The sequence below is a fragment of the Cetorhinus maximus genome, unplaced genomic scaffold (genome assembly GCF_964194155.1).
Source record: "Cetorhinus maximus unplaced genomic scaffold, sCetMax3.hap1.1 HAP1_SCAFFOLD_645, whole genome shotgun sequence".
NCBI lineage: Eukaryota > Metazoa > Chordata > Chondrichthyes > Lamniformes > Cetorhinidae > Cetorhinus > Cetorhinus maximus.
The window spans coordinates 147,858-169,503 of record NW_027596587.1 but is presented as its reverse complement, the minus strand read 5'-3'; the positions used below and the strand labels follow the sequence as shown (position 1 = coordinate 169,503).

The 21,646-nt window shown below is 51.9% G+C and overlaps 1 protein-coding gene across 1 annotated transcript in view; it reads right to left on the bottom strand.

Annotated features, from left to right (window-relative positions):
* LOC144674378 (intermediate conductance calcium-activated potassium channel protein 4-like) overlaps window positions 1-21,646 on the bottom strand; it is a 57,002-nt gene that overhangs the window by 25,930 nt on the left and 9,426 nt on the right. Inside the window, exons 2-6 of the mRNA XM_078535775.1 lie at window positions 19,301-19,390; window positions 14,442-14,830; window positions 9,564-9,699; window positions 5,798-5,908; window positions 4,064-4,182 (exon numbers count right to left, since the gene is read on the bottom strand). Of these exons, the coding sequence (XP_078391901.1) occupies window positions 4,064-4,182; window positions 5,798-5,908; window positions 9,564-9,699; window positions 14,442-14,830; window positions 19,301-19,390 (845 nt within the window). The remainder of the gene's footprint in view (window positions 1-4,063; window positions 4,183-5,797; window positions 5,909-9,563; window positions 9,700-14,441; window positions 14,831-19,300; window positions 19,391-21,646) is intronic.

Below are 21,646 nucleotides of genomic sequence, written 5' to 3'. Positions count from 1 at the left end.
TGTCGGAGGGTCAGTACTGAGGGAGTGCTGCACTGTCGGAAAGTCAGTACTGAGGCAATGCTGCACTGTCAGAGGGTCAGTCCTGAGGGAGTGCTGCACTGTGGGAGGGTCAGTACTGAGGGAGTGCTGCACTGTCAGAGGGTCAGAGGGTCAGTACTGAGGGAGTGCTGGACTGTCAGAGGGTCAGAGGGTCAGTACTGAGGGAGTGCAGCACTGTCGGAGGAACAGTACTGAGGGAGTGCTGCACTGTCGGAGGGTCAGTACTGAGGGAGTGCTGCACTGTCAGAGGGTCAGTACTGGGGGAGTGCTGCACTGTCAGAGGGTCAGTACTGAGGGAGTGCTGCACTGTCGGAGGGTCAGTACTGAGGGAGTGCTGCACTTTTGGAAGGTCAGTACTGAGGCAATGCTGCACTGTCAGAGGGTCAGTACTGAGGGAGTGCTGCACTGTTGGAGGGTCAGTACTGATGGAGTGCTGCACTGACGGAGGGTCAGTACTGAGGGAGTGCTGCACTGTCGGAAAGTCAGTACTGAGGCAATGCTGCACTGTCAGAGGGGCAGTGCTGAGGGAGTGCTGCACTGTCAGAGGATCAGAGGGTCAGTACTGAGGGAGTGCTGCACTGTCAGAGGGTCAGAGGGTCAGTACTGAGGGAGTGCTGGACTGTCAGAGGGTCAGAGGGTCAGTACTGAGGGAGTGCTGCACTGTTGGAGGGTCAGTACTGATGGAGTGCTGCACTGACGGAGGGTCAGTACTGAGGGAGTGCTGCACTGTCGGAAAGTCAGTACTGAGGCAATGCTGCACTGTCAGAGGGGCAGTACTGAGGGAGTGCTGCACTGTCAGAGGATCAGAGGGTCAGTACTGAGGGAGTGCTGCACTGTCAGAGGGTCAGAGGGTCAGTACTGAGGGAGTGCTGGACTGTCAGAGGGTCAGAGGGTCAGTACTGAGGGAGTGCTGCACTGTTGGAGGGTCAGTACTGATGGAGTGCTGCACTGACGGAGGGTCAGTACTGAGGGAGTGCTGCACTGTCGGAAAGTCAGTACTGAGGCAATGCTGCACTGTCAGAGGGGCAGTACTGAGGGAGTGCTGCACTGTCGGAGGGTCAGTACTGAGGGAGTGCTGCACTGTCAGAGGATCAGAGGGTCAGTACTGAGGGAGTGCTGCACTGTCGGAGGATAAGTACTGAGGGAGTGCAGCACCGTCGGAGGGTCAGTACTGAGGGAGTGCTGCATTGTCAGAGGGTCAGTACTGAGGGAGTACTGCACTGTCAGAGGGTCAGTACTGAGGCAATGCTGCACTGTCAGAGGGTCAGTACTGAGGGAGCACTGCACTGTCGGAGGGTCAGAACTGTGGGAGTGCTGCACTGTCAGAGGGTCAGTACTGAGGCAATGCTGCACTGTCAGAGGGTCAGTACTGAGGGAGTGCTGCACTGTCGGAGGGTGAGTACTGAGGGAGTGCTGCACTGTCAGAGGGTCAGTACTGAGGGAGTGCTGCACTGTCGGAGGGTCAGTACTGAGGGAGTGCTGCACTGTCGGAGGGTCAGTACTGAGGGAGTGCTGCACTGTCTGAGGCTCAGTACTGAGGGAGTGCTGCACTGTCGGAGGGTCAGTGCTGAGGGAGCGCCGCGCTGACGGTGGGTCAGTACTGAGGGAGTGCTGCACTGTTGGAGGGTCAGTACTGAGGGAGTGCTGCACTGTCGGAGGGTCAGTACTGAGGGAGTGCTGCACTATCAGAGAGTCAGTACTGAGGGAGTGCTGCACTGTCGGAGGGTCAGTACTGAGGGAGTGCTGCACTGTCAGAGTGTCAGTACTGAGGGAGCGCTGCACTGTCGGAGGGTGAGTACTGAGGGAGTGCTGCACTGTTGGAGGGTGAGTACTGAGGATGTGTTGCACTGTCGGAGGGTGATTACTGAGGGAGTGCTGCACTGTCAGTGGTTCAGTACTGAGGGAGTGCTGCACTGTCAGAGGGTCAGAGGGTCAGTACTGAGGGAGTGCTGCACTGTCAGAGGGTCAGTAAAGAGGGAGTTCTGCAATGTCGGAGGGTCAGTACAGAGGGAGTGCTGCACTGTCGGAGGGTCAGTACTGAGGGAGTGCTGCACTGTCGGAGGGTCAGTACTGAGGGAGTGCTGCACTGTCGGAGGGTCAGTACTGAGGGAGTGCTGCACTGTCGGAGCGTCAGTACTGAGGGAGTGCTGCACTGTCAGAGGGTCAGTACTGAGGGAGTGCTGCACTGTCGGAGGGTCAGTGCTGAGGGAGGGCTGCACTGTCAGAGGGTCAGTACTGAGGGAGCGCTGCACTGTCGGAGGGTGAGTACTGAGGGAGTGCTGCACTGTTGGAGGGTGAGTACTGAGGATGTGTTGCACTGTCGGAGGGTGATTACTGAGGGAGTGCTGCACTGTCAGTGGTTCAGTACTGAGGGAGTGCTGCACTGTCAGAGGGTCAGAGGGTCAGTACTGAGGGAGTGCTGCACTGTCAGAGGGTCAGTAAAGAGGGAGTTCTGCAATGTCGGAGGGTCAGTACAGAGGGAGTGCTGCACTGTCGGAGGGTCAGTACTGAGGGAGTGCTGCACTGTCGGAGGGTCAGTACTGAGGGAGTGCTGCACTGTCGGAGGGTCAGTACTGAGGGAGTGCTGCACTGTCGGAGCGTCAGTACTGAGGGAGTGCTGCACTGTCGGAGGGTCAGTACTGAGGGAGTGTAGCACTGTCGGAGGATCAGTACTGAGGGAGGGCTGCACTGTTGGAGGGTCAGTACTGAGGGAGTGCTGCACTGTCCGAGGGTCAGTACTGAGGGAGTGCTGCATTTTCAGAGGGTCAGTAATGAGGGAGTACTGCACTGTCAGAGGGTCAGTACTGAGGCAATGCTGCAATGTCAGAGGGTCAGTACTGAGGCAATGCTGCACTGTCAGAAGTTCAGTACTGCGGGAGTGTTGCACTGTCAGAGGGTGAGTACTGAGGGAGTGCTGCACTGTCAGAGGGTCAGTACTGGGGGAGTGCTGCACTGTCGGAGGGTCAGTACTGAGGGAGTGCTGCACTGTCGGAGGGTCAGTGCTGAGGGAGTGCTGCACTGTCAGAGGGTCAGTACTGAGGGAGTGCTGCACTGTCGCAGGGTCAGTACTGAGGGAGTGCTGCACTGACGGTGGGTGAGTACTGAGGGAGTGCTGCACTGTCAGAGGGTCAGTACTGAGGGAGCGCTGCACTGTCGGAGGGTCAGTACTGGGGGACTGTTGCACTGTCGGAGGGTCAGTGCTGAGGGAGTGCTGCACTATCAGAGGGTCAGTAATGAGGGAGTGCTGCACTGTCGTTGGGTCAGTACTGAGGGAGTGCTGCACCGTCGGAGGGTGAGTACTTAGGGAGTTCTGCACTTCCAGAGGGTGAGTACTGAGGGAGGGCTGCACTGTCGGAGGGTGAGTACTGAGGGAGTGCTGCACTGTTGGAGGGTGAGTACTGAGGATGTGTTGCACTGTCGGACGGTGATTACTGAGGGTGTGCTGCACTGTCGGAGGGTGAGTACTGAGGGAAAGCTGCACCATTGGAGGGTCAGTACTGAGGGAGTGCTGCACTGTCGGAGGGTCAGTGCTGAAAGTAAGTTAGATGATGAAGGTGATTGGCTTCAATGGCAGAGACATTTACTGATTCATGCGATGTTGGGCGTCACTGGCAAGGGCAGTGTTTATTGTCCATCCCGAGACGCCCCTTGAGAAGGTGGTGATGGGCCGCCTTCTTCACCCGTTTCAGCCCCGTGTGGTGAAGGGGCTCCCACGGAGCCATTAGGGAGGCAGTTCCAGGATTTTGACCCAGTGACGATGAAGGAACGGCCGGTATATCTCCAAGTCGAGGCGGTGTGTGTGTGACTGGGAGGGGAGCTTGGAGGTGATGCTGTTCCCAGGCTCCTGCTGCCCTTGCCAATGATCGGAGAACCCAGTCCAGGCCAAAGGTGAAATCAGGGATGTCAGAGGCTTGGGTGGTCCTGTGGAACAGCGGGTAATGGTGCATTTACCCTGGAAGTGAAGGTACCACCAAGGAACCTTTTAACCGGCAGGCAGGAGACGTGAAGGAAGAGTATAACTCACCGACATACTGTGGCCAGTACATCGCGATGATATCTCCTAATCTTCTTTGGATCTCTGATCTTCCTGTGTTTGTACAGTAACCATGCTACTCCAATCAGATCAGCAGCAACCTTCTGGATCTGTTATCAGATAAACAGTGGGTGTTGGGGAGAGACTCTCAGAACAAGGATCCTAAATACCAGCATTGAGACTTGAAAAAGAGATTTTAAACGAGAGGGCACATTTCAGAGCAAGAGTTGCACTTCTGCTCTTCCATCCAAGACCATCCCTCTAATCCCCTAACTCTCCTATCCAAGACTATCCCTCTAATCCCCTAACTCTCCCATCGAAGATCATCCCTCTAATCCCCTAACTCTCCCATCGAAGATCATCCCTCTAATCCCCTAACTCTCCCATCCAAGACCATCCCTCTAATCCCCTAACTCTCCCATCCAAAACCATCCCTCTAATCCCCTAACTCTCCCAACCAACACCATCCCTCTAATCCCCTAACTTTCCCATCCAAGACCATCCCTCTAATCCCCTAACTCTCCCATCCAAGACCATTCCTCTAATCCCCTAACTCTCCCATCCAAGACCATCCCTCTAATCCCCTGACTCTCCCATCCAAGACCATCCCTCTAATCCCCTAACTCTCCCATCCAACACCATCCCTCTAATCCCCTAACTCTACCATCCAAGACCATCCCTCTAATCCCCTAACTCTCCCATCCAAGACCATTCCTCTAATCCCCTAACTCTCCCATCCAAGACCATCCCTTTAATCCCCTAACTCTCCCATCCAAGACCATTTCTCTAATCCCCTAACTCTCCCATCCAAGACCATCCCTTTAATCCCCTAACTCTCCCATCCAAGACCATCCCTCTAATCCCCTAACTCTCCCATCCAAGACCATCACTCTAACCCCCAAACTCTCCCATCCAAGACCATCCCTTTAATCCCCTAACTCTCCCATCGAAGACCATCCCTCTAATCCCCTAACTCTCCCATCCAAGACCATCCCTTTAATCCCCTAACTCTCCCATAGAAGACCATCCCTCTAATCCCCTAACTCTCCCATCCAAGACCATCCCTTTAATCCCCTAACTCTCCCATCCAAGACCATCCCTTTAACCCCCTAACTCTCCCATCCAAGACCATCCCTTTAATCCCCTAACTCTCCCATCCAAGACCATCCCTCTAATCCCCTAACTCTCCCAACCAAGACCATCCCTCTAATCCCCTAATTCTCTCATCAAAGACCATCCCTCTAATCCCCAAACTCTCCCATCAGAGACCATCCCTCTAATCCTCTAACTCTCCCATCCAAGACCATTCCGTTAATCCCCTAACTCTCCCATCTAAGACCATCCCTCTATTCCCCTAACTCTCCCATCGAAGATCATCCCTCTAATCCCCTAACTCTCCCATCCAGGACCATCCCTCTAATCCCCTAACTCTCCCATCCAACACCATCCCTCTAATCCCCTAACTTTCCCATCCAAGACCATCCCTCTAATCCCCTAACTCTCCCATCCAAGACCATCCCTCTAATCCCCTAACTCTCCCATCCAAGACCATCCCTCTAATCCCCTAACTCTCCCATCGAAGACCATCCCTCTAATCCCCTAACTCTCCCATCCAAGACCATCCCTCTAATCCCCTAACTCTCCCATCGAAGACCATCCCTCTAATCCCCTAACTCTCCCATCCAAGACCATCTCCACAAGTGGGCCATCTTTCCCAGTCCTCACCTCCTTTACCAGTTGGATGTCCTGCATGAAATTATGAACGTGTTTTTCATCCTTGCTGAGTTCCAGCTTCTTGACAATCACGGCGATGACTAAGGCTGTGCAACTCACTCCCTTTGGGTGGTAAATACAGAACTGAGTCACACTTCAATCTTAAAACTTATCTATGCCGTAAAGTATCAAAAACAAAACCATTTGCATTTCTTCAACAACTTTCATGACTCTGAGATGGCCCAAAGTATCCCACAGAAAATGAATTTCTGCTTTGGTAAAATAACATAGGAAACACGGCATAACAGTGCAGCACTCCCTCAGTACTGACCCTCCGACAGTGCAGCACTCCCTCAGTACTGACCCTCCGACAGTGCAGCGCTCCCTCAGTACTGACCCTCCGACAGTGCAGCACTCACTCAGTACCGACCCTCCGACAGTGCAGCGCTCCCTCAGTACCGACCCTCCGACAGTGCAGCGCTCCCTCAGTACCGACCCTCCGACAGTGCAGCGCTCCCTCAGTACCGACCCTCCGACAGTGCAGCACTCCCTCAGTACAGACCCTCCGACAGTGCAGCACTCCCTCAGAACTGACCCTCCGATAGTGCAGCACTCCCTCAGAACTGATCCTCCGACAGTGCAGCACTCCCTCAGTACTGGCCCTCTGACAGTGCAGTGCTCCCTCAATACTGACCCTCTGATCGTGCAACTGTCCCTGAGTACTGACCTTCCAACAGTGCAACGCTCCCTCAGCACTGACAATCCAACAGTGCAATACTCGCTCAGTACTGACCTGCCGTAAGTGTAGTACTCCCTCGATACTGACTCCCCAACAATGCTGCTCTCCCTCAGTACTGACCCTCCAATAGTGCAGTGCTCCCTCGGTACTGACTCCCCGACAAAGCAATGATCCTCTTGTGCTGAACATCCAGCAGTGCAACGCTCCCTCAGTACTGCCACTCAGACATTGCAGCACTCCCTCAGCACTGCACTGAGAGTGTCAGCCTAGATTATGTACCCAAGCTTCTGTAATGGGACTTGAACCCAGAACTTCCTGATTCCGAGATGAGGGTGTTACTCATTAGCCATGGCTCACCAAAAAGTTCTATGGTTAAACCAAGCAAACCCTTCAATTGGAATTAATTTTAACTGGCATTGGGGCATGATTTTAGTCCTGGTAATGTGTAATGAGACAGGACGCCATAGTCAAGGATCGTCTAGCCAATAGCGATCATGACATGTTGGAATTTCACATTCAGTTTGAGGGTGAGAGACTATGGTCTGAAACAAGTGTCCTAAACTTAAATAAAGGCAATTACAAGGGTATGAAGACAGAGATAGCTAACGCGGACTGGAGAAATAGGTTAAAACGCATGATGGGAGAAAAGCAGTGGCAGAAATTTAAGGAGCGATTTCATGGTTCTCAACAAAGATATACATTCCATTGAGAAAGAAAGACTCTATGAGAAGGATATACTATCCGTGGCTAACTAAGGGAGTTATGGATAGTATCGAAGCTGCAATATTTAGTGTCGCCCAGAAGATTGGGGAAAAACTTCGAATCCAGCAGCGGTTGACAAAATTGACCATTAGGAGGGAGAAATTAGAGTATTGGCAAGAAATATAAAAACAGACAGTAAAAGCTTCTACAAATATATAAAAAGGAAGAGAGTAGCTAAAGTAAAGGTTGGTGCCTTGGAAGGTGGGACTGGGGAATTGATAAAGGGAATTTACAGGGGCTTTGGAGAAGTAATTTGTATCTGTCTTCACAGTAGAAGACATGCAAAATAAAAATAAAATCCCAGGAATAGTAGAAAATCGGGAAGCCAGAGTGAGGTAGGAACTTAAAAAAATTCATGATCACTAGAGAAAAAGTACCAGGAAAACTAATGGGACTGGAGGCTGGCAAGGTTCTCTGGATCTGATGGCCTGTTTCCTAGGGTTCATGTCCCACCACTGGACTTGATGGCCAAGGAAAGTGTATTCATAACGAGGCCAAAGAGTCTGAGTGCCAAACTCTGAGTAAACCCTTCCAATACACACCAATGGCAGACGGTAAGAGGGGACAGATTCCTGGTCAGCCATGGGATGGAAAGAACATTGGAGTCTCGACCTCACTATTCAGACTACAACATGCCTGACCCGACTCAAGATTCCACCCCCCACCCCTCCCCCCGCAAACCAGGCCCAACCTGACTCCCTGATCCCCGACTCCCCCCGCCCTCTCAGGCCCGGCCCAACTCCCCCCTCTCCCCCGATGACCGACCCGACTCCTGACTCCCCAGACTGACCCCCCTCCACCTACCCCCGACACCTGACCCCCAACCCCCGCCCTCTCAGGCCCGGCCCAACTCCCCCCTCTCCCCCTATAACCGACCTGACTCTTGACTCCCCAGACTGACCCCCCTCCACCTACCCCCGACCCCTGACCCCCAACCCCCGCCCTCTCAGGCCCGGCCCAACGCTCCCTCCTCCCCCTAGGCCTAACCTCACTCCTGGCTCCCTGCTCCCCGATTCCCCCCCCACCCTATCAGGCCTGACCCAAAACCCCCCTCGCCCCCTATGCCTGACCCGACTCCTGACTCCCCTACCTGACTGCCTGACCCCTGACTCCCCCCGCCCTCTCAAGCCCAGCCCAACGCTCCCTTCTCCCCATAGGCCCAACCTGACTCCTGACTCCCCGATCCCCGACTCCCCCCACTTCTCTCAGGCCCAGCCCAACGCTCCCTTCTCCCCCCCTAGGCCCGACCTGACTGCCTGACCCCTGACTCCCCGACCCCTGACTCCCCCGCCCTCTCAGGCCCAGCCCAACTCCCCCTTCTGCCCCCAACCCCAACCTGACTTCCAAGCCCCACAGGCTCAACCCGACTCCCCTCCACCATCCCACCCTCCCACACCAAGCTTGGACCAACCCCCTCCCAGGCCCAACCCCCAATGGCTCTCCCACTTAGCCCAAAATGTCAGCATGCTGGTAGAGCAAGTAACTAGGGAGGCAAAAGGAATGTTGGTCTTTATTGCGAGGGGGATGGAGTATAAAAGTCGGGAAGTCTTGCTACAACTGTACAGGACATTGGTGAGACTGCACCTGGAGTACAGTGTACAGTTTTGGTCTCCTTACTTAAGGAGGGATAGACTTGCATTGGAATCAGTCCAGAGAAGGTTCACTGGGCCGATTCCTGGGATGAAGGGGGTTTGTCTTATGAGGAAAGGCTGGGTCTATCCCCATTGGAGTTTAGAAGATGTGATCTTATTGAAACATACAAGACCCTGAGGGTAGATCAGGGTAGATGCTGAGAGGATGTTGCCCCCTACTGAGGGAATCTAGAACTGGGGGGACACAGCTTAAAGCTAAGAGGAATCCCATTGAAGACAGGAATGAGGAAGAATCTCTTCCCTCAGAGGGTGGTTAGTCTGTGGAATTCTCTTCCCCAGAGAGCAGTGGGGGGACCGAGTCATTGACTATATTCAAGGCTGAGTTTTTGATCGGTAAGGGGCGGGGTCAAGGGTTACGGGGGGGGTGGGGAGCAGGCAGGAAAGTGGAGTTAAGGCGGCAGTCAGATCCAGCCGTGAGCTTATCGAATGGCAGAGCAGGCTTGAGGGGCCGAACGGCCTCCTCCTCTTCCTCCTGCTTCCGCTCCTCTTACGAGAGGGGGAACTCCGAGGCATGGAGATTGCGAGATCTTTGCGAACTGTTCTTTCACCTCAGGCCACAAGGTCTCGTAACTCCCCGACATTGGCCCATGTTCCTCCCGTGTCCGGTGCAGCAATGTCGCCTTACCATAACTCCTGTGACCAGGCAGATGAGCTTGCCACACGTCGTCACGGGAACCATGTCGCCGTAGCCAATGGTGAGGAAGGTGATGGGAATGAGCCACATTGAAGTAAAAATGTTACTCGTGCTGTTGTTAATTTGCCTGCAGACAGGAGTGAATTGAGACAACAGTCAGTGGATTCATGGCTTCAAGCCTCACACACACACACCCTCCCCCAACACACAAAGCAAGTCACTGAGTTGCAAATTATTTTGTTGTGACACATTTCCACATTTTTACTCGTTCTTGGGATGTGGGCTTCTCTGGCTGGGCCCAGCATTTATTGCCCATCCCTAGTTGCCCCTTGAGAAGGTGGTGGGTGAGCTGCCTTCTTGACCCGCTGCAGTCCCGTGTGATGTAGGTTACACCCACAGTGCTGTTAGGGAGGGAGTTTCAGGATTTTGACCCAGCGACAGTGAAGGAACGGCCAATATATTTCCAAGTCGGGATGGTGAGTGGCTTGGAGGGGAACTTCCAGGTGGTGGTGTTCCCATGTGTCTGCTGCCCTTGTCCTTCTAGATGGTAGAGGTCGTGGGTTTGGAAGGTGCTGTCGAAGGAGCCTCGGTGAGTTGCTGCAGTGCATCTTGTAGATGGTACACACACTGCTGCTACTGTGCGTCGGTGGTGGAGGGAGTGAATGTTTGTGGATGGTGTGCCAATCAAGCGGGGCTGCTTTGTTCTGGATGGTGTTGAGCTTCTTGAGTGTTGTGGGAGCTGCACTCATCCAGGCAAGTGGGGAGTATTCCATCACACTCCTGACTTGTGCCTTGTAGATGGTGGACAGGCTTTGGGGATCAGGAGGTGAGTTACTCCCCGCAGGATTCCAAGTCTCTGACCTGCTCTTGTAGCCACAGTATTTATATGGCTAGTCCAGTTCAGTTTCTGCTCAATGGTAACCCCCAGGATGTTGATAGTGGGGGATTCAGTGATGGTAATGCCATTGAACATCAAGGGGCGATGGTTAGATTCTCTCTTGTTGGAGATGGTCATTGCCTGACACTTGTGTGGTGTGAATGTTACTTGCCACTTGTCAGCCCAAGCCTGGATATCGTCCAGGTCTTGCTGCATTTGGACATGGACTGTTTCAGTGTCTGCGGAATTGCGAATGGTGCTGTATATTGTGCAACCATCAGCCAACAGCCCCACTTCTGACCTTGTGATGGAAGGAAGGTCATTGATGAAGCAGCTGGAGATGAAAGGAATGCGAGAAAGAAAATATGTGTGTGAGTTTGACAGAGAGAAAGAGAGAGAGAGAAAGAGAGAATGGGTGAGTGTGTGTGTGTGTGTGTGTGTGTGTGTGCGCATGAGAGAGGGTGTGTGTGAGAGAGACAGGGTGAGTGTGTGTATTTGTGAGAGAGAAAGATGGCGGGTGAGTATGTGTGTGTGTTTGTTTGTGTGAGAGAGATCTAGAGAGACAGGGAGTGTGTTTGTGTGTGTGAATTTATGTGAGACAGAGAGAGAGGGTGTGTGTGTGTTTGAGAGAAAGAGGGTCTGTGTGTATGAGTGTGAGGTTGTGTGTGTTGGTGAGTGCGTTTGTGAAAGAGAGAGAGAGGGAGGGTGAGTGTGTATGTGTGTGTTTGTGTGTGAGAGAGAGAGACAGAGAGAGACTGAGACAGAGAGAGAGAGAGAGAGACAGAGAGAGAGGGAGCCAGAGAGACAGAGAGACACAGACAGAGAGAGAGAGAGACAGACAGAGAGAGAGACAGAGATGTGTTTGTGCGAGAAAGAGAGAGGATATGTGTGTGCATGAATGTGAGTTGTGTGTGTTTGTGAGAGAGTGAGTGAATGAGTGAGTGTGAGAGTTTGTGAAGAGAGAGGGAGACTGTGTGTGTGTGTGTGTGTGTGTTTGTGAGATAGAGAAGGTGTGTGTGTGTGTGTATGTGAGGGAGTTTGTGTGTGAGAGTTTGTGAGAGTGTGTGTGTGAGTGCGTGTGTGACAATTTATGAGTGTGTGTGTGTTTGAGTGTGTATGAGACCGAGTGCGTGTGTGTGTGTGAGAGAGTGGGGTTGTGTGTGTGTGTGTGAGTGGGTTTGTATATGGGTGTGAGTGGGTGTGTATGTGTGAGTGGGTTTGTGTGTGTGCATGTGTGTGGGTTTTTGTGGGTTTGTGTGTGAGTGGGTGTGTGTGTGTGTGTGTGTGTGTGGGTGGGTTTGTGTGTGTGTCAGTGAGAGTGGGTTTGTGTGTGTGTGAGTGGGTGTGTGTGTGAGTGGGTTTGTGTGTGTGTGTGAGAGTGGGTTTGTGTGTGTGAGTGGGTGTGTGTGTGTGTGTCTGTGTGAGTGGGTTTGTGTGTGTGTGTGTGAGTGGGTTTGTGTGTGTGTGTGAGAGTGGGTGGGTTTTTGTGTGTGTGTGTGAGTGGGTTTGTGTGTGTGTGTGTGAGTGGGTTTGTGTGTGTGTGTGTGTGTGAGTGGGTTTTGTGTGTGTGAGAGTGGGTTTGTGTGTGTGTGTGTGTGAGAGTGGGTTTTGTGGGTTTGTGTGTGTGTGTGTAGATTTGTGTGTGTGTGTGTCTGTGTGTGTGTGTGAGTGGGTTTTGTGGGTTTGTGTGTGTGTATGTAGATTTGTGTGTGTGTGTGTGTGTGTGTGAGAGAGTGGGTTTTGTGTGTTTGTGTGTGTGTGTGTAGATTTGTGTGTGTGTGTGTGAGTGGGTTTGTGTGTGTGTGTAGATTTGTGTGTGTGAGTGGGTTTTGTAGGTTTGTGTGTGTGTGTATGAGTGGGTTTTGTGGGTTTGTGTGTGTGTGTAGATTTGTGTGTGTGTGTGTGTGAGTGGGTTTTGTGGGTTTGTGTGTGTGTGTGTAGATGTGTGTGTGTGTGTGTGTGTGTGAGTGGGTTTTGTGGGTTTGTGTGTGTGTGTAGATTTGTGTGTGTGTGTGTGTGTGTGTGTGTGAATGGGTTTTATAGGTTTGTGTGTGTAGATTTGTGTGTGTGTGTGTGTGTGTGGGTTTGTGTGTGTGTGTGTAGATTTGTGTGTGTGTGAGTGGGTTTTGTGGGTTTGTGTGTGTACGTGTAGATTTATGTGTGTGTGTGTGTGTGTGTGTGTGAGTGGGTTTTGTGGGTTTGTGTGTGTGTGTGAGTGGGTTTTGTGGGTTTGTATGTATAGATTTGTGTGTGTGTGAGTAGGTTTTGTGGGTTTGTGTGTGTGTGTAGATTTGGGTGTGTGTGTGAGTGGGTTTTGTGGGTTTGTGTGTGTATGTGTAGATTTATGTGTGTGTGTGTGTGTGTGTGTGTGTGAGTGGGTTTTGTGGGTTTGTGTGCGTGTGTAGATTTTTGTGTGTGTGTGTGGGTTTTGTGGGTTTGTGTGTGTGTGTGTAGATTTGTGTGTGTGTGTGAGTGGGTTTTGTGGGTTTGTGTGTGTGTGTGTGTAGATTTGTGTGTGTGTGTGTGAGCGGGTTTTGTGGGTTTGTGTGTGTGTGTGTGTGTAGATTTGTGTGTGTGTGGGTTTTGTGGGTTTGTGTGTGTGTGTGTGTGCGTGTGTGTGTGTGTGTGTGTATGAGTGGGTTTTGTGGGTTTGTGTGTGTATGTGTAGATTTTTGTGTGTGTGTGTGTGTGTGTGAGTGGGTTTTGTGGGTGTGTGTGTGTGTGAGTAGATTTGTGTGTGTGTGTGAGTGGGTTTTGTGGGTGTGTGTAGATTTGTGTGTGTGTGTGAGTGGGTTTTGTGGGCGTGTGTGTGAGTGGGTTAGTGTGTGTGTGTAGATTTGTGTGTGTGTGTGAGTGGGTTTTGTGGGTGTGTGTGTGAATGGGTTAGTGTGTGTGTGTAGATTTGTGTGTGTGTGTGTGGGGGGGGGAGGGGTTTGTGTGTGTGTGAGTGGGTTTTGTGGGCGTGTGTGTGAGTGGGTTAGTGTGTGTGTGTAGATTTGTGTGTGTGTGTGTGTGTGTGGGCGGGGGGGGGAGGGGTTTGTGTGTGTGTGAGTGGGTTTTGTGGGTTTGTGTGTGTGTGAGTGGGTTTTGTGGGTTTGTGTGTGTGTGAGTGGGTTTTGTGGGTTTGTGTGTGTGTGTGTAGGTTTGTGCGTGTGTGTGTGTGTGAATTCATCACTGAGTTCATCTGTAATGCACGTCTCCCCCAGTACAGTTTGGACAGCTGGGCGGGATAATCGCAGAGCGGGTCCCTGCAGGACAGGCGATAGGAACATGAGGACAGGTCGATTAAACTTTGGTAAGTTTCGGGGGGGGTGGGTGGGTGGGTGGGGGGATGTGTCAGCGATTGTTTGGGAGACTGAAACACTTGCTCACTCTGGCAAGGGTGTCGAGGCAGAGCCGGTTACCAGGAGAGGTGAGAGGAGCTGGGTCACGGTATTTCAGAGGAGTGAAGACTTTGGCAGTAAACTGATCAAGGTTAGGTGCTACAGGAACAGAAGGAGGCCATTCAGCCCCTCGAGCCTGTTCCTCTATTCAACGGGAACCTGCCTGATCTGTGACCTAACTCCACATACCCGGCTTTGCCCCGTATCCCTTAATCCCTTTGGATAACAAAACTCTATCAATCTCTCAGATTTAAAATGAACAAGTGATCAATTGGCATTTGGGGAAGAGAATTCCAAACTTCCCCACCCTTTGTGTGTAGGAATGTTTCCTAATTTCACTCCTGAAAGGTCGGCCTCTCATTTTTAGACTCTGCCCCCGAGTCCCAGACTCCCCCCAACCAGGGGAAATAGTTTCTCTCTATCGACCCCACTCTGTTCCCATTAATATCTTCAAAACTTTGATCAAATCCCCCCCTTTGCCTTCTAAATTCCAGGGAATACAAGCCCGGTTTGTGTGTAACCTCTTCTCGTAATTTAACCCCTTGCTGTCCACTGCCAGCAATTCACTCAGGGAACTCACAAGCCATGGCTTCCCGTGATGTGTCTTACCCCTCGCAAAGACTCAGCATCCATGAGCCCACGAGCCAGATGAAGAGGACGAAGAGGAGGAGAATCTTGCCCGGGCACCGATTCATGAGGATCTTGAGGACGAAGTGGAACTTGAGGTTGATCTTGCTGAGGGAGCCGATGGTCTGGTAAGAAGGGTTGAGTACGTTGCTGTACATGAGGGTCACGCGTTGGACCAGGTAGGCGCGGAGGAACATCAGGAGGGATAAGGCGATCAGCAGGTTGCGGAGCCACCCGTCAGGGGGGTGGGTGCAGAGAGCCAGGGGAAAAGGGTGGATGGCGCAGAGCAGGAGTTCAAGAGTCAGGTACAGCTTCCTTTCCCTGGTGAGGAAAACCCTCCACTCGCGGATGCCTTCGTCCATCATGAGCAGCTGAGGTGAGAAGTTAACAAGAGGGTCAACCAAGGCCCACAGGGTTGGCAGTCAGGACGACAAGGGTGCACAAGGGGCGGGGCCATTCCCAATCGGAGGCTTAGAACAGGTTGAGGCCATTCAGCCCCTCACTCCTGTCCCGCCAGTCATGGGAGCTTGGAACAGGAGGAGGCCATTCAGCCCCTTGAGTCTGTTCCGCCATTCGGGTGGATCAAGGTCGATCGATATCTTAACTCCATCTACCGACCTTGGTTCCGTAACCCTTAATCCCCTTACCCAACAGGAACCTAGCAATCTCAATTCTGACATTTTCAATTGATCCCCTCCCAGCCTTGACAGCTTTTTGTTGGGGGGGTAGCGGGTGGGGAAGAGTTCCAGATTTCCACCCCCCCCCAACCTTTGGGTGAAGAAGTGCTTCCTGACATCGCCCCCTGAACGGCCCGGCTCGAGTTTTAAGGTTCTGCCCCCTTGCTCTGGACACCAGTCCCTCACCAGAGGAAATGGTTCCTCTCTATCGACCTTAGCGAATCCTTTAATCATCTGAAACCCTTTGTTTAGATCAGCCCTTAATCTTCCACACGTGAGGGAACACAAGCCCGGCCTGGGTAGCATGTCCTTATTACCCTGAACGGTGATGAGGCTGTTCCCAGTACAATCCACCATCTCAGGGTGTCCTATAGTGCTTCACAGTCAATGATGAACTGTTTTTGACTTATGACCACTGCTGTAAGAGAGGAAACATAAACAGCCAGTTTCTTTAATTCTTACTCATTCATTGGACGTGGGTGTCACTGGCAAGTTCAGCATTTATTACCCATCCCTAATTGCCCCTTTAAAAGGTGGTGGTGAGCTGCCTTCTTGAACCGCTGCAGTCCCTGTGGTGTAGGTACACCCACAGTGCTGTTAGGGAGGGAGTTCCAGGATTTCGACCCAGCAACAGTGAAGGAACGGCCGATATATTTCCAACTCAGAATGGTGAATGGCTTAGAGGGGAACTTCCAGATGGTGGTGTTCCCATGTGTCTGCTGCCCTTGTCCTTCTAGATGTCGTGGGTTTGGAAGGTGCTGTCGAAGGATGAGTTTCTGCAGTGCATCTTGTAGATGGTACACACACTGCTGCTACTGTGCGTCGGTGGTGGAGGGAATGAATGTTTGTGGATGGGGTGCCAATCAAGCGGGGCTGCTTTGTCCTGGACGGTGTTGAGCTTCTTGAGTGTTGTGGGAGCTGCACTCATCCAGGGCAAGTGGGGAGTATTCCATCACACTCCTGACTTGTGCCTTGTAGATGGTGGACAGGCTTTGGGGGGTCAGGAGGTGAGTGACTCTCCGCAGGATTCCCAGCCTCTGACCTGCTCTTATAGTCACAGTATTTATATGGCTAGTCCAGTTCAGTTTCTGCTCAATGGTAACCCCCAGGATGTTGATAGTGGGGGATTCAGTGATGGTAATGCCATTGAACATCAAGGGGCGATAGTTAGATTCTCTCTAATTGAATATGGTCATTGCCTGGCGCAAATTCTTTTTGCGCACAGCAAGCTCCAACAAATAACAATGCAATAATGACCCAGGTCACCTCTTTTTAGTGATGTTGGGTGAGGAATAAATGTTGGCCCCAGGACACCGGGGAGAACTCCCCCACCGGATCTTCAAAAAGTGGCTGCAGTGGGCAGACAGGGCGTCAGTTTAATGTCTCATCTGAAAGACAGCATCTCTGACAGTGCAGGACTCCCTCAGTACTGACCCTCCGACAGTGCAGCACTCCCTCAGCACTGACCCTCCGACAGTGCAGCACTCTCTCAGCACTGACCCTGTGACAGTGCAGCACTCCCTCAGCACTGACCCTGTGACAGTGCAGCACTCCCTCAGTACTGACCCTCTGACAGTGCAGCACTCCCTCAGTACTGACCCTCCGACAGTGCAGCACTCCCTCAGTACTGACCCTCCGATAGTGCAGCACTCCCTCAGTACTGATCCTCTGACAGTGCAGCACTCTCTCAGTACTGACCCTCCGACAGTGCAGCACTCCCTCAGTACTGACCCTGTGACAGTGCAGCACTCCCTCAGTACTGACCCTCCGACAATGCAGCACTCCCTCAGTAATGACCCTCCGACAGTGCAGCACTCCCTCAGTACTGATCCTCTGACAGTGCAGCACTCCCTCAGTACTGACCCTCCGACAGTGCAGCACTCCCTCAGTACTGACCCTGTGACACTGCAGCACTCCCTCAGTACTGACCCTGTGACAGTGCAGCACTCCCTCAGCACTGACCTTCTGACATGTATTGTAATCCCACCAGGACAGCCGGTGGAATTTGAATTGAATTAATAAACCTGGAATTGAAAACGAGTCTCAGTCATGGTGACCATGAAACTATCATCGATTGTCACACAAACCCACCTGGTCCCTTTTGGGAAGGAAGCCTGCCATCCTTACCTGCTCTGGCCTACATGTGGGTCTGGAACCCACAGCAATGAGGTTGACTCTTAACTGCCCTCTGACATGGTCTAACAAGCCACTCAGTTCAAGTGCATTAGGGACGGGCAACAAATGCTGGCCTTGCCAGCGATTCCCACATCACATGAAAGAATTTAGAAAGTAAAGCAAGACCCTTGACTGGGCTGGGTCCAATTCCGGTGGACAGAAACGCTGCTATTGGTATCTCATGTGAAGACTGAATTATATCTCCCCTGACAATCTGAGACTTGTGCTGGGACGAGATAAGGTTGCCTGTGCCAACATTAGAGATTATCAGGACCACTCACACACGCTCACAAACACACACAGTCACACACACACAAACTCACAAACACACACAGTCACACACACACAAACTCACAAACACACTTTCACAAACATTCACAAACACACACAGATACACACACACACACACAAACTCACAGACACACACAAACTGACAAACACACTCACACAAACACACACAAACTCACACACACACACTCAGACACACACACACACACACAAACTCACAAAACACTCTCACAAACACACAAACTCACAGACACAAATACACACTCACAAACACACTCTCACAAACACACACAAACTCACAGACACGCACAAACTGACAAATACACTCTCACAAACATACACAAACTCACACACACAAACACACTCTCACAAACACACACAAACTCACACACACAGACATATACACAAACTCACAGACACACACAAACTGACAAACACACTCACAAACATACACAAACTCACACACACAAACACACACACACAAACTCACAAACACACACAAACTCACACACACACAAACTCACAGACACACAAACTCACAGACAAACTGACAAACACACTCACACAAACACACACAAACTCACACACACACACACAAACACACTCTCACAAACACACACAAACTCACATACACAGACACACACACAAACTCACAGACACACACAAACTAACAAACACACTCTCACAAACATACACAAACTCACAGACACACAAACTCACACACACACAAACTCACAGACACACAAACTCACAGACAAACTGACAAACACACTCACACAAACACACACAAACTCACACACACACACACAAACACACTCTCACAAACACACACAAACTCACATACACAGACACACACACAAACTCGCAGACACACACAAACTGACAAACACACACTCACACACACACACACACAGAGCTGGAGTGGTACTCAATTCACAGGAAACAGCACTGGTAAAAGCAAAATACTGCGGACGCTGGGAATCTGAAATAACAGAAAACACAGCAAAAACTCAGCAGGTCCAACAGCGTCTGTGGAGAGAGCAGCAGAGTTAACGTGTTGAGTCGATGTGATTCTCCTCTCCTCTTCTGCTGAGTTTTTCCAGCATTTTCTGTTTTTATTTCACGTGGAAAGTAACTTGATTTGAGCAAGTCACCATGCCAGGCCATTGTCTACATATTTTCCATTGAGAGCTCGACAATACCCAGGGCAGAGCCACTCTTGAGAGAGAGAGGGTTAACCCAGTCCCCACTTCTGATGGAACTGCTGCACTCCCTCGGCACAGGACACCCATCTGTCTTAATCCATGATCGGGATGTGGGCGTCGCTGGCTGGGCCCAGCATTTATTGCCCATCCCTAATTGCCCCTTTAGAAGGTGGTGATGAGCTGCCTTCTTGAACTGCTGCAGTCCCTGTGGTGTAGGTACACCCACAGTGCTGTTAGGGAGGGAGCTCCAGGATTTTGACCCAGCGACAGTGAAGGAACGGCCGATATATTTCCAAGTCAGGACGGTGAGTGGCTTGGAGGGGGAACTTCCAGGTGGTGGTGTTCCCATGTTGTCTGCTGCCCCTTGTGCTTCTAGGTGGTAGAGGTCACTGGTTTGGGAGGTGCTGTCGAAGGAGCCTCGGCGAGGGGCTTCTGCTACTGGACCCCAGCGCAAGGGTGAGTTAAGGGTTAAATTGGTTAGGAGCGTCACGGTTACCTGGATATCCGTCAAGTGGTAAAACAAGACTAAAGCAAGGAGTAGGGCTGTTGAGGCAGTGGTAGCAACGCTGAGTAAGGTGATTACAAACTGTGGGTCAAAAAAGAGACAAAATACCTTTTAGAAAGTTATCAGGAAACAATTTAACACATTCATTCTAACAGAACAGACCCCGTGTTCAATACTGCTTGGACACTGTCTCTCCAGGAGTTGTCCACAAGTCAGTTCAGAGGTCACTATGGTTATCTCTCACTGCATATGAATTAAAACCTTTCAAACTGACCATCTGTAAATACTGACACACTCCCCGGGGATTTCCCCCTGTAAATACTGACACACTCCCCGGGGACCCCCTGTAAATATTGACACACTCCCCGGGGATTCCCCCCTGTAAATACTGACACACTCCCCGGGGATTCCCCCCTGTAAATACTGACACACTCCCCGGGGATTCCCCCCTGTAAATACTGACACACTCCCCGGGGACCCCCTGTAAATACTGACACACTCCCCGGGGATTCCCCCCTGTAAATACTGACACACTCCCCGGGGATTCCCCCCTGTAAATACTGACACACTCCCCGGGGATTCCCCCCTGTAAATACTGACACACTCCCCGGGGACCCCCTGTAAATACTGACACACTCTCCGGGGACCCCCCTGTAAATACTGACACACTCCCCGGGGACCCCCTGTAAATACTGACACGCTCCCTGGGGAATCCCCCCTGTAAATACTGACACACTCCCCGGGGATTCCCTGTAAATACTGACACACTCCCCGGGGATTCCCTGTAAATACTGACACACTCCCCGGGGACCCCCCTGTAAATATTGACACACTCCCCGGGGCCCCCCTGTAAAAACTGACACACTCCACAGGGATTGCCTGTAAATACTGACACACTCCCCGGGGACCCCCCTGTAAAAACTGACACACTCCACAGGGATTGCCTGTAAATACTGACACACTCCCTGGCGATTCCCCCCTGTAGATACTGACACACATCACGGGGATTCCCCCTGTAAATACTGACACACTCCCCGGGGATTCCCCCCTGTAAATACTGACACACTCCCCGGGGACCCCCTGTAAATACTGACACACTCCCCGGGGACCCCCTGTAAATACTGACACACTCCCCGGGGATTCCCTGTAAATACTGACACACTCCCCGGGGACACCCTGTAAACACTGACACACTCCCCGGGGACACCCTGTAAATACTGACACACTCCCCGGGACCCCCTGTAAATACTGACACACTCCCCGGGGACCCCCTGTAAATACTGACACACTCCCCGGGGACCCCCTGTAAATACTGACACACTCCCCGGGGATTCCCCTCTGTAAATACTGACACACTCCCCGGGGACCCCCTGTAAATACTGACACACTCCCCGGGGACCCCCTGTAAACACTGTCACACTCTCTGGGGATTCCCCCTGTAAATACTGACACAGTCCTTGGGGATTCCCCCTGTAAATACTGACACACTCCCCGGGGACCCCCTGTAAATACTGACACACTCCCCGGGGACCCCCTGTAAACACTGTCACACTCTCTGGGGATTCCCCCTGTAAATACTGACACAGTCCTTGGGGATTCCCCCTGTAAACACTGTCACACTCCCGGGGACTTCCTGTGAACATGAATATTTTCTCCTGGATATTCTGGGATGCTGCTGAGTAGAGACCTAGAATTCTGAATCGATGGAGGGAAACAGGGTGACCAAGGGCAGGGGGAAGGAATCTTGCATCTCTTGGCGCACGAGCAGCACTGGATAAAACACTGTAGTGGCAGCGCCTGTCGCTTCTCACCCTCCCGCTGCAGGGGTGAATTTAGGAAACCCTGATTTTTCGGAAGTGCACAGCCTCATTAAGATAGTTAATGGACTGTGATGTCCTGTAAAGGAAATCAAAAGCTCTACGCCCACTCTAGCCTCCTCAGATCTCGGAAATGATCACTTTGGAGACACACTGAGGTCAGATTTCCAGTTAGGAATTACAAAACAACACATCCCTCAGTACTGAGTCCCCAACAATGCAGCGCTCCCTCAGTACTGACCCTCCGACAGTGCAGCACTCCCTCAGTGCTGACCCTCCAACAATGCAGCACTCCCTCAGTACTGACTCTCCAACAATGCAGCACTCCCTCAGTACTGACTCTCCAACAATGCAGCACTCCCTCAGTACTGACTCTCCGACAGTGCAGCACTCCCTCAGTACTGACTCTCCAACAATGCAGCGCTCCCTCAGTACTGACTCTCCAACAATGCAGCACTCCCTCAGTACTGACTCTCCGACAGTGCAGCACTCCCTCAGTACTGACCCTCCGACAGTGCAG